The sequence below is a fragment of the Mchenga conophoros genome, linkage group LG9 (genome assembly GCF_057382185.1).
Source record: "Mchenga conophoros isolate Kocher_MC1m ecotype Shallow Benthic linkage group LG9, M_conophoros_male_GT1.1, whole genome shotgun sequence".
NCBI classification, from domain to species: domain Eukaryota; kingdom Metazoa; phylum Chordata; class Actinopteri; order Cichliformes; family Cichlidae; genus Mchenga; species Mchenga conophoros.
The window spans coordinates 6058657-6070904 of NC_140534.1; the positions used below are offsets into that span (position 1 = coordinate 6058657).

The 12248-nt window shown below is 41.2% G+C and overlaps 1 protein-coding gene across 12 annotated transcripts in view; it reads left to right on the plus strand.

Annotated features, from left to right (window-relative positions):
• LOC146566659 (band 4.1-like protein 3) overlaps positions 1-11586 on the plus strand; it is a 31716-nt gene extending 20130 nt beyond the window's left edge. For 9 of the 12 annotated variants that reach the window (XM_085286211.1, XM_085286218.1, XM_085286217.1 and 6 more), the window contains 8 exons: positions 464-511; positions 602-631; positions 745-921; positions 5779-5874; positions 7760-8404; positions 9369-9467; positions 9793-9873; positions 10891-11586. In XM_085286211.1, coding sequence (XP_085142337.1) covers positions 464-511; positions 602-631; positions 745-921; positions 5779-5874; positions 7760-8404; positions 9369-9467; positions 9793-9873; positions 10891-10896 — 1182 coding nt within the window. In that variant the 3' untranslated portion in view covers positions 10897-11586. The remainder of the gene's footprint in view (positions 1-463; positions 512-601; positions 632-744; positions 922-5778; positions 5875-7759; positions 8405-9368; positions 9468-9792; positions 9874-10890) is intronic. The other 3 variants (XM_085286222.1, XM_085286219.1, XM_085286223.1) reach the window with 3 other exon arrangements.
• Positions 11587-12248: the final 662 nt, after the last annotated feature.

The window sequence follows — 12248 nt, forward strand, 5'->3', positions numbered from 1 at the left end:
TACATGCGCGGTTAATTTAAGTTCCTGGATGTAAGAAGCCTTGATTAGAATTTAGAAGCCAGAACTGTATGATACTAATAGCTGGTGTAGTTCTTTCACTAGTGTCATGGGTGGGTGAGAGACACAGTTTAAGAAAAACCCATTTCCTATTGCTGATATCGACCTCATCAGCTACTCTCTCTCCTGTTGCAGTCAAGCTGATTTTAGAGGTGGACAGAAACTCTGCTACAAAAACAACTTTAAAAGGATTATTTCAATATGTGCATTTTTGCCTCATTGCTTAATTTTCCCTCTGAGGTCCCAAACCTGCAAGTTGCTCTTTGAAACTATTTCAGATCCTACCACACTTCATTTCACAGCAGAAGGCGAACTAACTGGTTTTGATCTGGAGGTTATATTTGCACTGATAATTCAACTTAAACGTTTTTGGGTTTTTTTGCTTACTTACTTTTTCTTGTTCCAGACTGAGCTAACTGATACTGCTGTGGACGAAGACCTGACAGCTACTGAGGTACACATCTGTGATCGTATGGTTAATAATTCCATTGTGGAAAGACTTGTTAACATAACCTGTCTCTCTGCCTACCTATCTATCTGACAGTCTGACCAAGATGAAGATTTGAAAACTCAGGTAACACCTGAACTATCTTTTCTTCATATGTGTTGATCCCTCTTCTGTCCTCACTGATGTCTTCTGTCTCATCTTACACCCCCCCCCCCCCCCCCCCTCTGCCCTGTCTTTAGGGTAGTCCTGAGGAGATGCAGAAACCTCAGAGCACCATCAGCGCCCTCAGACGCTCCTTTTTAGAGGGAGGAGAAGGAGAAGGAGGAGGAATGACAGAGTGGGAGAAGCGTCTGGCCTCGTCACCTCTCCGAAGGGTCGATGACTCCCCAATGATTGAACCTCTGGAGCCCGATGAGGTGAGACAGTCATGGATGGGTTATCTTGTGGCATTGGGTTCACAGACACCTGCAGTTGGTAAATGTTGTTTCAGTGCTGTGACTTGGAATTTTTTCCATTAATTGTGATGTAGTACATTGCCACAGTTTGTGGGTTGAATATTTACAATACACATCTTTGAAGTTAAACTGTTTTTTTTTTTTCAGGTACCTTTTTTTTGGTAATGTGTGTGTAAAGCTATGCTCACTTGCATAAAAGTGTTGCACTACAGGAGCCGGTGCCATTATCCCAATTTGCTGTTAGCATGTTGATAAGAAAACGAATCCCAATCTTATCTTTCAGATGTCGGGGTTGCAGACATTTAGACTGTCTCAATAGTTTTGAAAATTCTTCATGGGCCCAAGTTAACCAGCCCCGAGGAAAACCCCCAATAGCAGGAGGTGAAAATAGATCTACAGGTCACATGTCTATGTGCTTGTTGTTACCTCCTGTTGACAGTTATAAACGGGAAATATTGATCTGTATCTCAAAGCTGATTAATTTATGACCCTTACGATCAGTAGAAACTTCCTAGAAGTTTAGTTGCTCTTCAGCTCAACAACAGTAGAATTTAAGCTGAAACTGGTGGAACTTGAATAAAACCTCAATGTAATATCAAATAAACTTTGAATAAGCCTTGGTGAGAAAGATGGCGTTCAGTATCTTGCCCGTTCAACATTCACACAGGCAGACAGAGCTGATCTGCATCTGTCTGGCTTCACCGCTGCTACTTTGAGTCATGAAACTGGGCCTTCCCACTGGATTTGTGTATTGTGTTACAGCCCAACCAGTTTCACTATAGTTTCAGAGAATGAAATTCTACTGTTTTATTAGTCTGTAATTTAGCACTAGTTAGCCAGTAGCACTCATGCCATTTACAGTATGTATGAAGCTTGTATTGTTTATATTATTTGTTTATAACACTACATCTAACCACTACATCCTCTCAACAAAACATAGTAACTTCTAGCAACAATCAAACAAAGGAAAAACAAAGAAATATGGCAGCAACCAAATCAGGTGTTATGCTTTAAAGTCCAAAATGACTGGATTATTGCTGTCATGATGGCTATATCTTTCTTTTGCGCTCAGGAAACTGGTCTCGTATGTCACATGATTTCTTGCTGAGTCTGTGCTTATTTAATATTGCTTACCTGTGCGCTCCAGGAGGGCGGGTTCATGACAAACCAAGCTCCTCCTCGGCCATTCAAAAAGAAGAGCTACACAGTGGGGCAGACTTACTGCACAGTCTCTGGCAGGGTTTTTACCATGACGATCATGGATGACAGCTCTGATGCTACCATGACAACAGCAAGTGTCAAACCCTGCCAACAAGTTCAACACATTTCACAGCTCACTGCTGACGATGACATCACAGAGGGACCGCTGATTGCCATCCCTGAGGTAAAGACTCCGACTTCACCTTCGGACCTGCCAGCTGTTGACAACAGACAAATGATTAGTGTGGCTGAAGGTCTCGACTTCTGTGGGGCCAGAGTCTCTGTGAAGTCCTTCCCTGCCACCCCTACATCCTCACTGGACAAGCTAAGCCCCATCTCTGGCAGGAAATCACCTTTCATGGCAGCAGTGGTATGCTGATTGGTTGGTTGGTGGTCAGCATGAAAACAAGCATGAAAACAACAACCTGGCAGCAAAATGTTAACCTCTGCAGCACTGACACAGGAAGCGTGGCTTAACACTGGCTCGTCTGAGCTAGTTCAAACTGAATGTCTTGAGCTCCAAAAGACTGTAGATATCTGAGGGACCAGAGTATCAGGAGACCAGGATCTCCACCTGGTGAACTAGGTCTCCTGGTGGTCTGAAAAGGAGATGCTGCAGAAAAGTTGATTTTCCATCAGAAAAAATTGATTACAGGATTTTAATCACAATTGATGCTGGATTAGATCATAATGGATGTTCTGCTCTGTTGTGACTGGTTGTTTTGCATCTTTTGTGGCATTAGCTGATTTCCACGTAATGTGTGTCTTAGACGGTCTTGTTGCTGACAGGTAGTTTTAAAAAACCAAAAGTTTTTCTTATTTAAAGATTACATGATTACATGATTCCAGCAGGTTCATCTACCCATCTAAAAGAAATGTGCGACGGTGTCCTGATGCTGACAAATCTTCTAAATTATAAAACTTAAATGGAAAAGTGTGACTTGTTGATATTACTGTTTTTATAGTGCTTTCATCCTATTTCATTGTCTGCCATAGATGGTCAGTGAGTATGTAGCAATCAATCACAACAGAGCTTATCCAATCTAGTGGTGCTGGTCCTTCTCTGTTTTTGATTGGGTTTCCTTCTTCTCCAGGAAGCGGCACCTGTGAGCTGCAGTGTTCAGTTTAAACTCTGCCCAGCTTCTTGCTTCACCTCCTCCCAGAAACCATTTTGTGTCTTCTCCTTTGATCAAAATGGAAAACAGGAAGCTGATCTTTCAAGTTGTTTTCTTCTGTTTGTTGTTGTTTATTTATCCTTCGTGAGCTTGGGGGTGTGGCTTAACTCCATTTTACTGCTATTTTTCACTTCTGTTTTGGTTGGTTACTTTGACTTTGTAATGCTTTTTTACTTTGTTGGAAGCTGCTGCCTTTTTATTAACATTCCTGTCCATGCGAGGTGTAAGCAAAGAGACAGCAAGTCACAAATCCACCACAATGAGAGATTTCATAATAAGTTGTCTCAGTACTTCATGAGGCCTGTACCACAAAGCAGGATTAGAAGTTTAGCAAGGTAAATGCAAGTTTAACCTTGTCACCAAAGTGGCTCAGTTCCACTGGTGTTGCCATGGCACACTTTGATAAGAGAACCACTACTGATCAATTAATTCAGTTGGAACAAAAAAAGTATCCAACCCTGAGCCAAAGACACTTTTCTCTTAGAGCAAATTGGACTTATTCTTAAAGCAAACTTAGGGATTCTGAAGTTACCCGTAATCCTTTCCTGGCTTCCCCTAGTGTGCATGCCAAAATCCTTGGGGAAAATACTAACCCCAAATTGCTCTCCGATGCATCCATCGGAGTGTGAGTGTGTGTGTGAATGTTACTTAGAAAGCACCTAGAAAAAATGTGCTTGTGTAAAGCGCTTTGAGTGCTCAGAAGAGTAGAAAAGCACTATATAAGAACCAGTCTATTTACCAAATGAGCATCATTAAGAAATATAGATCTTCAGGACAAACTCTGTTTCATGTTCTTTTAAAGGAAATTTAATATTTTCTATAAGCCTTAATATAGCAACCACAAGTAAGCCAGTCTGTCAGTTTTCTTGCTGAAGCTTTTTGAATCAACTGAAGACTTTTTAAGGATGTTTTAAGAAATCCTGTTAATAATCAATTACAGTAGTCTAGCCTAAAAGACTGCCTAACATCACTCTGACACAGGATGTTTCTAATTTCAGAGATATTGACTACAGTATGCTCTAATCGCTGTAATGATATATTATGGTCTGCAGTATCAAATGCTGCACTGAGGTCTAGCAGGACAAGCACAGAGATGAGTCCACTGTCAGAGGCCACAAAAAGATCATTTTAACCTTCACTAAAGCTGTTTCTGTGCTGTGATGAGCTCTGAAACTGTAACTCTTCAAATAAAATTCCTCTGCATATGAGTTAGCTGTTTTACATGAGTTAAGGCTAAAGGAATACTTGGCTCAGCAGAGTTCTGACATTGTGTCAGCCTGGCTTCTAAAAGGGATTTCCAAAAGATTTAGGAATGTGTTTATGGGAATTTCTCACCATTATTCCAAAAGTGCATTTGTGAGGTCAGACACTGATGCTGGATGAGAAAGACTGTCTTGTAGTCTCCACTTTAATTCATGTTGTTCTGTCGTGTTGAGCTCAGGACTTTGTGCAGGCCGTTCAAGTCCCTCCACACCAAAATCACTCATCCATGGCTCTGTGAACCTTGCATTGTTTACTGGTTGTTACGGCTCTAGCAGGGCCTCCTCCTGAAGGTGCCTGTGTGGGCGTGTCTCCACCACACAAACAGTCACATACAAGCGGCCCTATACCACAACAAGTTACTTTAATCCAAAAAGTTCAGTAAATCAAGCATACTAGTGACCAACCACAAAATGGAGAGCTATGGCCACACAATGATCACATCAAGGGTGATCATTGTGTGGCCAATCACACAATCATGCTGGAACAAGCCATCCAAAAACTGTTCCCATAAAGGTGGGAACATGAAATTGTCCAAAATGTCTGAAGAGTTACTTAAGAAGAGGGGTCGAGCCCAACACCTGAAAAACAACCCCACACCATAAACGCATCTGCCAAACGCCAAACTCAGACTCATCAGTTGAAATTGTCAGATGGAGAAGTGTGATTTGTAACTCCAGAGACCATGCACTTTACACCACTCCATCTGGTACTCTAGAGAGTCCATTAAGCTCTCTATGAACTGTTCTTGAGCTAATCTGAAGGCCACATAAAGTTTGGAAGTCTGTACTAGTTGTCTCTGCAGAGAGTTGGCGACCTCTGTGCACTATGAGAATCTCTGATTTTGCTTTAAAACAGAGTTGCTGTCATTGCCAGCTGCTTCCACCTTGTTATAATACCACTAACAGTGGTATTATAATTAACAAAGACATACTTGTACATTCTTACCCAAAGCTCCTCCATCAAGGTCCTCTCCTCCGGATGCATTTTGGAAACTGAGGCAGGAAGACAAGGAGGCTTTAGATAGGAAAATATCAACATAATTCAAGGCTATTTTAAATAAGCCCACCATGGCTCCACAGTGTCCCCTGCATGGCTGGAGTTTTATTTTGAGACTTTTAATTACAAGTTTCTTCTTTGTTTTCACTGTAACTGTTGTTTTTTGTGTGTTTGATATGTGCAGCCTAAACCTACATTTGATGATATGTCTCCTGAGCTGACAGCTCTGCTGAAATCAGCCAGAGAGCAACAAACCTTCAGAGAACACGACCTGCTCAAGGTGCCTTTTTCACTAGCTGTCTTCCTTGTTGTCCAGTTGTATTTTTGTCTGGCTCTCTTTAACTCCTCTTTCAGGTATTTTATTGCCTGCCTTCTGTGAGTTAATAAGTCTCTTTTCTCTGTGGATTTAATCTCAGTGTTCTTATGTATGAGAACCAGCACTGCATCTTGTCAAACCTACAATCAGTTCTCCTCACTGCAGCTTCTCTCAGCCAGTAAAAGAAATCCAGCATCCCATCTGAAGCAGCTGCTACAGGGTCATGGAGCAGATCGGTATCAGGGTTGTTCTTTATGATCTTGCTAGAGGATGCAGGGGAGTGTGGATGTCTTGCAGGGATGTCATAACAGCCTGGAGGACATGAATCAGATCAGTACTTTTGGTGAAGGGGCAAGGAGAACCCATGCTCTGCTTATGTCCTTAGTGTTAGAACTCGGACCAATAATTGTGGCAATGGAGGGTTCTTGAGAAGCTGAGATGATTTGTTGCTCAGAATGCACAAACCTGGAGACTGAGACTAGCTTTTGAATCATACCATCATACTCACCTCAGTGGTTTCTGGTTATTCTAAGCTGTCCTTTCATTTTCAAGGCTACATATTCACAAAAATATTATAAGTAAAATAAATTAATTTAAAATCCTCAGATCCTGAAGTGCACAGTTTAACTAGTTCGAGCTTAACACATAACTAGCACTGATTAAGAGTCTAATTATAAAGAATTCAAGAATACATTTTTCATCTCAGTGTTCACGTTCCAGCAAATGAATTAAAAGATCACCTGTTTGTAGCTCTTTTGATACGTGGACTATGACAAAGGTTTGTTGTTATTAGACCATGCATGACTTATTTTTATGTAAGAATTGTAATTGTGCTGTTAAAGACCATAAAATGGTCTCACAGCTCTGGGAAAGAAATACGTAAATTGAGGTGACAAGGTCACCAGGATTTGAACTGGTCTAAGATTTCTAGTGCATGTACCTGAAAGAACCTTCACCATGAGGTCGAGGTCACTAAAATTCAAATTCATCTGAGACTTTTAGAAGATGGACCCATGTTGTAAATTTCAAAATCCTACATCGCCTCATTCTCTGATCTCACTTTCACAAACTTGTGTTTCCACACTGCAAACAACAACCCTGTTTAACAGGTCATCTTTTCCAGCTTGCCCATATTCAGATTTTTACTGCATCACACTTTAGTGTACAGTCCATCTCACTGATAAAATTAGCTGGCAGTGGCGCGTGGTTGTTCAAAACTAATATCAGAGGCACATAATTTAAATGTAAGCAAGTAAAGTCATGTGTGTCACTTACTCAGTCGAGGCTCCTCAGTACCCAATCTGCTGGTCACAGTTTCATTTGAAAAAGGTTTATGCACAGATTTAAAGTTCTGGTCCTTGCTGTTTTATAGCTGGTGAAATTCTACACACATATAGTGCTGTGGACATGTTTTGAGGGGTACTGGGGTAACTGGCAGGCAGTTGTTTACCAAACCTTCATCGTAGGCTTTCTGTTCTATTTCCTGGCCTTCAACAGCTTTCCGTCCTTTCTACACCATACTCCTTTCAGTTAGTTATGTCGATACTCTTTTCATATATTATGCCATAGCTAACCTGTTATGTCCATGTCATGCCATCTCCAGCACCACCAGCATTTGGACTCTGGTGGGGTCATTTCCATTTCCTACTCTATGAATAATCACCAAATATTGCTTAACCTCTGTATTTCGAGAAGGTCAGTTCAATTCAATTCACAAAGAACTGCCATTTACATCAGTCCTTCAAATCGGTTTGCAGCAGAATGACACACATGTGCAGCACTCTCATCAAGGAGACATCACTTGTTAAAATAATCACCTAATGTTCTGTGATTTCACTTCGTTTTTCAGACTTCAGAGAAGGTGGAGACAATAATGCTGGTGACAGAGCCACATGACGAGGACGAGGCAATGGTGGACCAGCAAAAGGTAGCAAAAGAAAGTCATGTGGGCATGCCCTTTAGTAATCTACCAGCCAACCCAGCAGGTGTTGACGATAGCACACAGCAATGGGCCTGTGACAGTTTTAATGATGGTCGGGCTAATAGTCCAACAAGTGATGATGATGATGATGATGATGATGATATTAGCTACGAGCCCAGCAGCCAGGCTAGCGATGACAATGCTAGTGAGATTAGTGAGGATGCCGTCAGTGTGCTGGTACAGGCAGCAGTGGAGGAGGCCATCGAAGCTGCAGTCAGAGAGACTCAGGCCCCCAACGCTAATGACACTAATCAGGATAACATTAACAACAAGATAGCAGTTAGCTTTTGTGAACAGGAGCAAGCTAGCTCTGTCCTGGACTCTCAAACACCTGGGACTCTGCATTACACTGACAACGAAGACTCAGACGACTCACAGGAAGATGAAGGAGGGTGGCAGTTTGAAGAAAACTCCCCTCCGCCCTCTTTACTCCATCCCACATCCAGGCACTTGGCCCATCAGATGCAACCATCTGCCCACAGGGATGACGATGAGTTCAAACCACTACAGGAGGTAACACCTGAGACACTTGCCCAAATGGCATCTGCGACTCCTATACTAGTTACCCTTGCCCCATTTCACCACCCTGAAACTGCACCTACCCCACCTGACCCAGTGACCTTTGGCCCATTTCTTCCTTAAAATCTAATCTACCCTCTGTTCACATGAATACATCGAAATATTATGTCAGTCAGACGAGAGTTTGATATATTTTCAAACTCTAGGCCGACTTTCCCGTTTTCCTAATTTTGCTTAAAACATAGATTGTATATCAGATGGGCATAGCTTCTGAGTCTTGAAAGGGAAGTCAATATGGAGACCAAGCAACATCTCATTCGACTGCAAAAGGTTTATGAGTGGTTTTAAAGAGGTTTGTGGGAAAACCTCCCTCGGCTCTCTTGCTTCTTAATGTTAGTAATTTTATTTATTCCTGGTGACTTTATGGGCTCAGTGGCTAGTTTGTGAAGACAAAATTCATTAATTTGTAAACTAGAGTATGACCATTGGCTAAGAACTAGACCCCCTTTTAGCTCAGCATTACCTGTTTCAGAATATTAAGATGATAAAGGCAAGAACACTCAGTTTGAGACCTCAGGATGTCTTAACCAGTGCTGGTGCTGGCTGTAAAGGGTTCAATTTTGCCTCTTTTAAGAGGCAACATTGATTAGGAAGATAAACACTCTGGGAATGAGGAAGACTAAGTGTTTAGTTTAAGAGGTCAGTTTGTACTATTTAAATAGGTGAAAAGAATTCAGAGGATTACTTTGAAGTGATGTAAAAGTTTACTGCGTAGTTTAATCAATCAAAAGATGTGTAGTTAATATGAGTAGTACCAGAAATAGATGGATACATAAATATTTTTCCCCAGACTGACATCCTGTGTTTTATCCTCAACATTTATTTTTCATCAGTACAAAAATGTGCTGGTATTTGGTTATTACTCTTCCTCATTGGCTGATGTTCATACTTGTTTCAGAGCCAAGTAGAATCTGATACTCCTGCTGGTCTGCTGCTGAGCTCACACAGCTACACTACCGAGACCTCCAACACCACTACCACCACTCACATCACCAAGGTAACACAGGACCAAGGTACCACCATAATACGCAAGATTTACATTACTGCCATGGCAATACCACCACACACCCATCAACAAAATGACATGATAACTATGGGAGCACTACTGCTACTACATGAGCCCCACACGTGTCACCATGGTAAAACCATAACCTAAGAAATCCCACTGCAAACCATGGTAATATTGTCATGGCTGAAAAGGTTTGTTGAAACTATTAAGGGTTTACAAACAGCATTAAAAAGCTGAGAATAGGCATAGAAGACATATATGAAAGATAAAGACGCTTGACTGAATTCGGATGTTTCTCCCTTTTCTTCTTCAGATGGCAAAAGGGGGGATTTCTGAAACCAGAATAGAAAAGAGGATTGTGATTTCTGGAGATACAGAAGTTGACCACAACCAGGTAGCTTGAATGTTGTTGTTTCTGTAATGGTGTGTTCAAGGGATGAGGACAGAAGGGTTGTTAAAAAGTTAAAAAAAACGGCAAGCTTCATTCACTCATACACAGAGCATTTTATTTTATGCACTTTAAGCAATTAACCACAACATTTGCAACCAATTTGGAATCACCTAACATGCATGTCTTACACTGAACAAAAATATAAACGCAACACTTTTGTTTTTGCTCCGATTTTTCACGAGCTGAACTTAAAGATCTGAAACATTTTCTACATACACAAAGGACCCATTACTATCAAATATTGTTCACAAATCTGTCTAAATCTGTGTTAGTGAGAACTTCTCGTTTGCCGAGATAATCCATCCCACCTCACAGGTGTGGCATGTCAAGGTGCTGATTAGACAGCATGAATATCGTGTGCCTTAGACCAGCGGTCCCCAACCCCCGGGCCTCGGACTGGTACCGGTCCGTGAGTCGTTTGGTACCGGGCCGCGAGAGTTGAGGCTCAGGTGTGAAATGTATAGTTTTCAGGGTTTTTATCGGTTTTCAGCGTGATTTTGTTATCGTTTTTATCGTTTACTCTATTTTCCTTGGTCTTTTCACGTGTGTTATGAATAAATTTTCTTTTTTCTGGTACCGGTACTAGTTTTATTTTGTTGTACCTTAAAGGCCGGTCCATGAAAATATTGTCGGGCATAAACCGGTCCGTGGCGCAAAAAAGGTTGGAGACCGCTTCCTTAGACTGCCCACAATAAAAGGCCACTCTGAAATATGCAGTTTGATCACACAGCACAATGCTACAGAGCTACACTTTCCTAACATACTAAGCTATGCTAGCATGCACTTAACATCAGTCTGCTCTTTTCTTAACTAGCTTAGCATAGACATGATCAGAGTGATAATCTAAGAATAAAAATGTCTCCACACTGTAAATATCAGTCTCAGGGTCTGTTCTGAGAATAATGCCATGGAATCTTTGAACTACAGTGTGTCTCACTGCTCCTTCTGTCTCATTTTCAGGACTGAATCTGGACGCCCAAGGGGTTTAGTATAGAGTGCATTGCCAGAAACAAAACTGTTGGCTGCAGCATCCACCGAGCATGGATGAACTGAGGATTTGGACACACATTCATGCATGGACACACATATATACAGCATCGCCTGCCTATCTCACAGGGGGTGGAACCAATGGCTGAGTTAGCATTAGTTCGATAGTGTGACTAGATGAGTAGATTTAACTGAAAGTTTCACATGCAGCGCAGAGATGGGAGAGAAAGACGTGTTTCCATAGCAACAGACAACCTACACTGGACCTTCACTATGAATCAGCTTCTGAAGCATTTACTTATATAAGCCTTCCCCCACATCTCATTCCCCAACACTCTAAGGTGGGCATCTGATTGGCTAGCTGACTCAGGTGTGCTTGCTCCTCTATTGTTGGGAGACAGCAGCTTTTCAAAACATTTAGCCTGACATCTGAAAGATAGTGCTTCGAGCTTTACCTGTTGAGAAACTTGATGCGTACTATCACCAGCTGATCAAAACAGTTTCCTGTCTAACAAGAAAAAACAGCTAAAATTCTGCTTTGAATTTACCCATAATGCAATAGTAATGTGCCATTCGCTAAACCTTCCACGAAAATGACGATGAATCATTCATGTGTGTGTGTTTTTGATTTCTGTATCCATTTATTTATTAAATTACAAACTGATCACAGCCCCTGATTACCGACTACTTTCTCTGTTGCATTAGAGACTTCTGCTTCCCTGGTATCAAACTGACCATCACCTCTTTGTGAAAGTTTACCAACGTATAAGAGACAGACGTGTCCCAATTCAGCGGCTAAATCCTTCAAATGATACTGTATACAAATGATGCAGTCTCCATAGATCAGAAATGATGAACCAAAGAAAGGTTTCCTATTGCATCGTTTAAAAGTTGTGAAAGCTAAGGTCGGCCAATGGCACTGCTCATGCTGTGAAACTCGTTATAGCTTGTTATAGCTTATACTGTAAAACGTTGAAAATGAGCTCAATATTAAATATTGAAATACTGTGAAATACATTATTGAAACATAATGTGAATCTAAAAACATCAGGTATAACCATAACAGCAAAACCATAACATGGATCCGTGTAGTCATTTTCTTTAAATTAGACAACACTATTGCAAAGCAGGGAAATTTCACCGAGCTTCAGCTGTGTATTGACGTCTGGCATCTGGACCCTGTCAACCAGAAATAAAGACGCAAATGAGGGACCACAATGGAGACACGGGTTTCTCTTTTATGACATACACTATGTTGCCAAAACAAGCCATTCACTTTTTTCCTTTTTTTTTTATATATAGCACTAAATCAGTTGCCTCAATGACCTTGT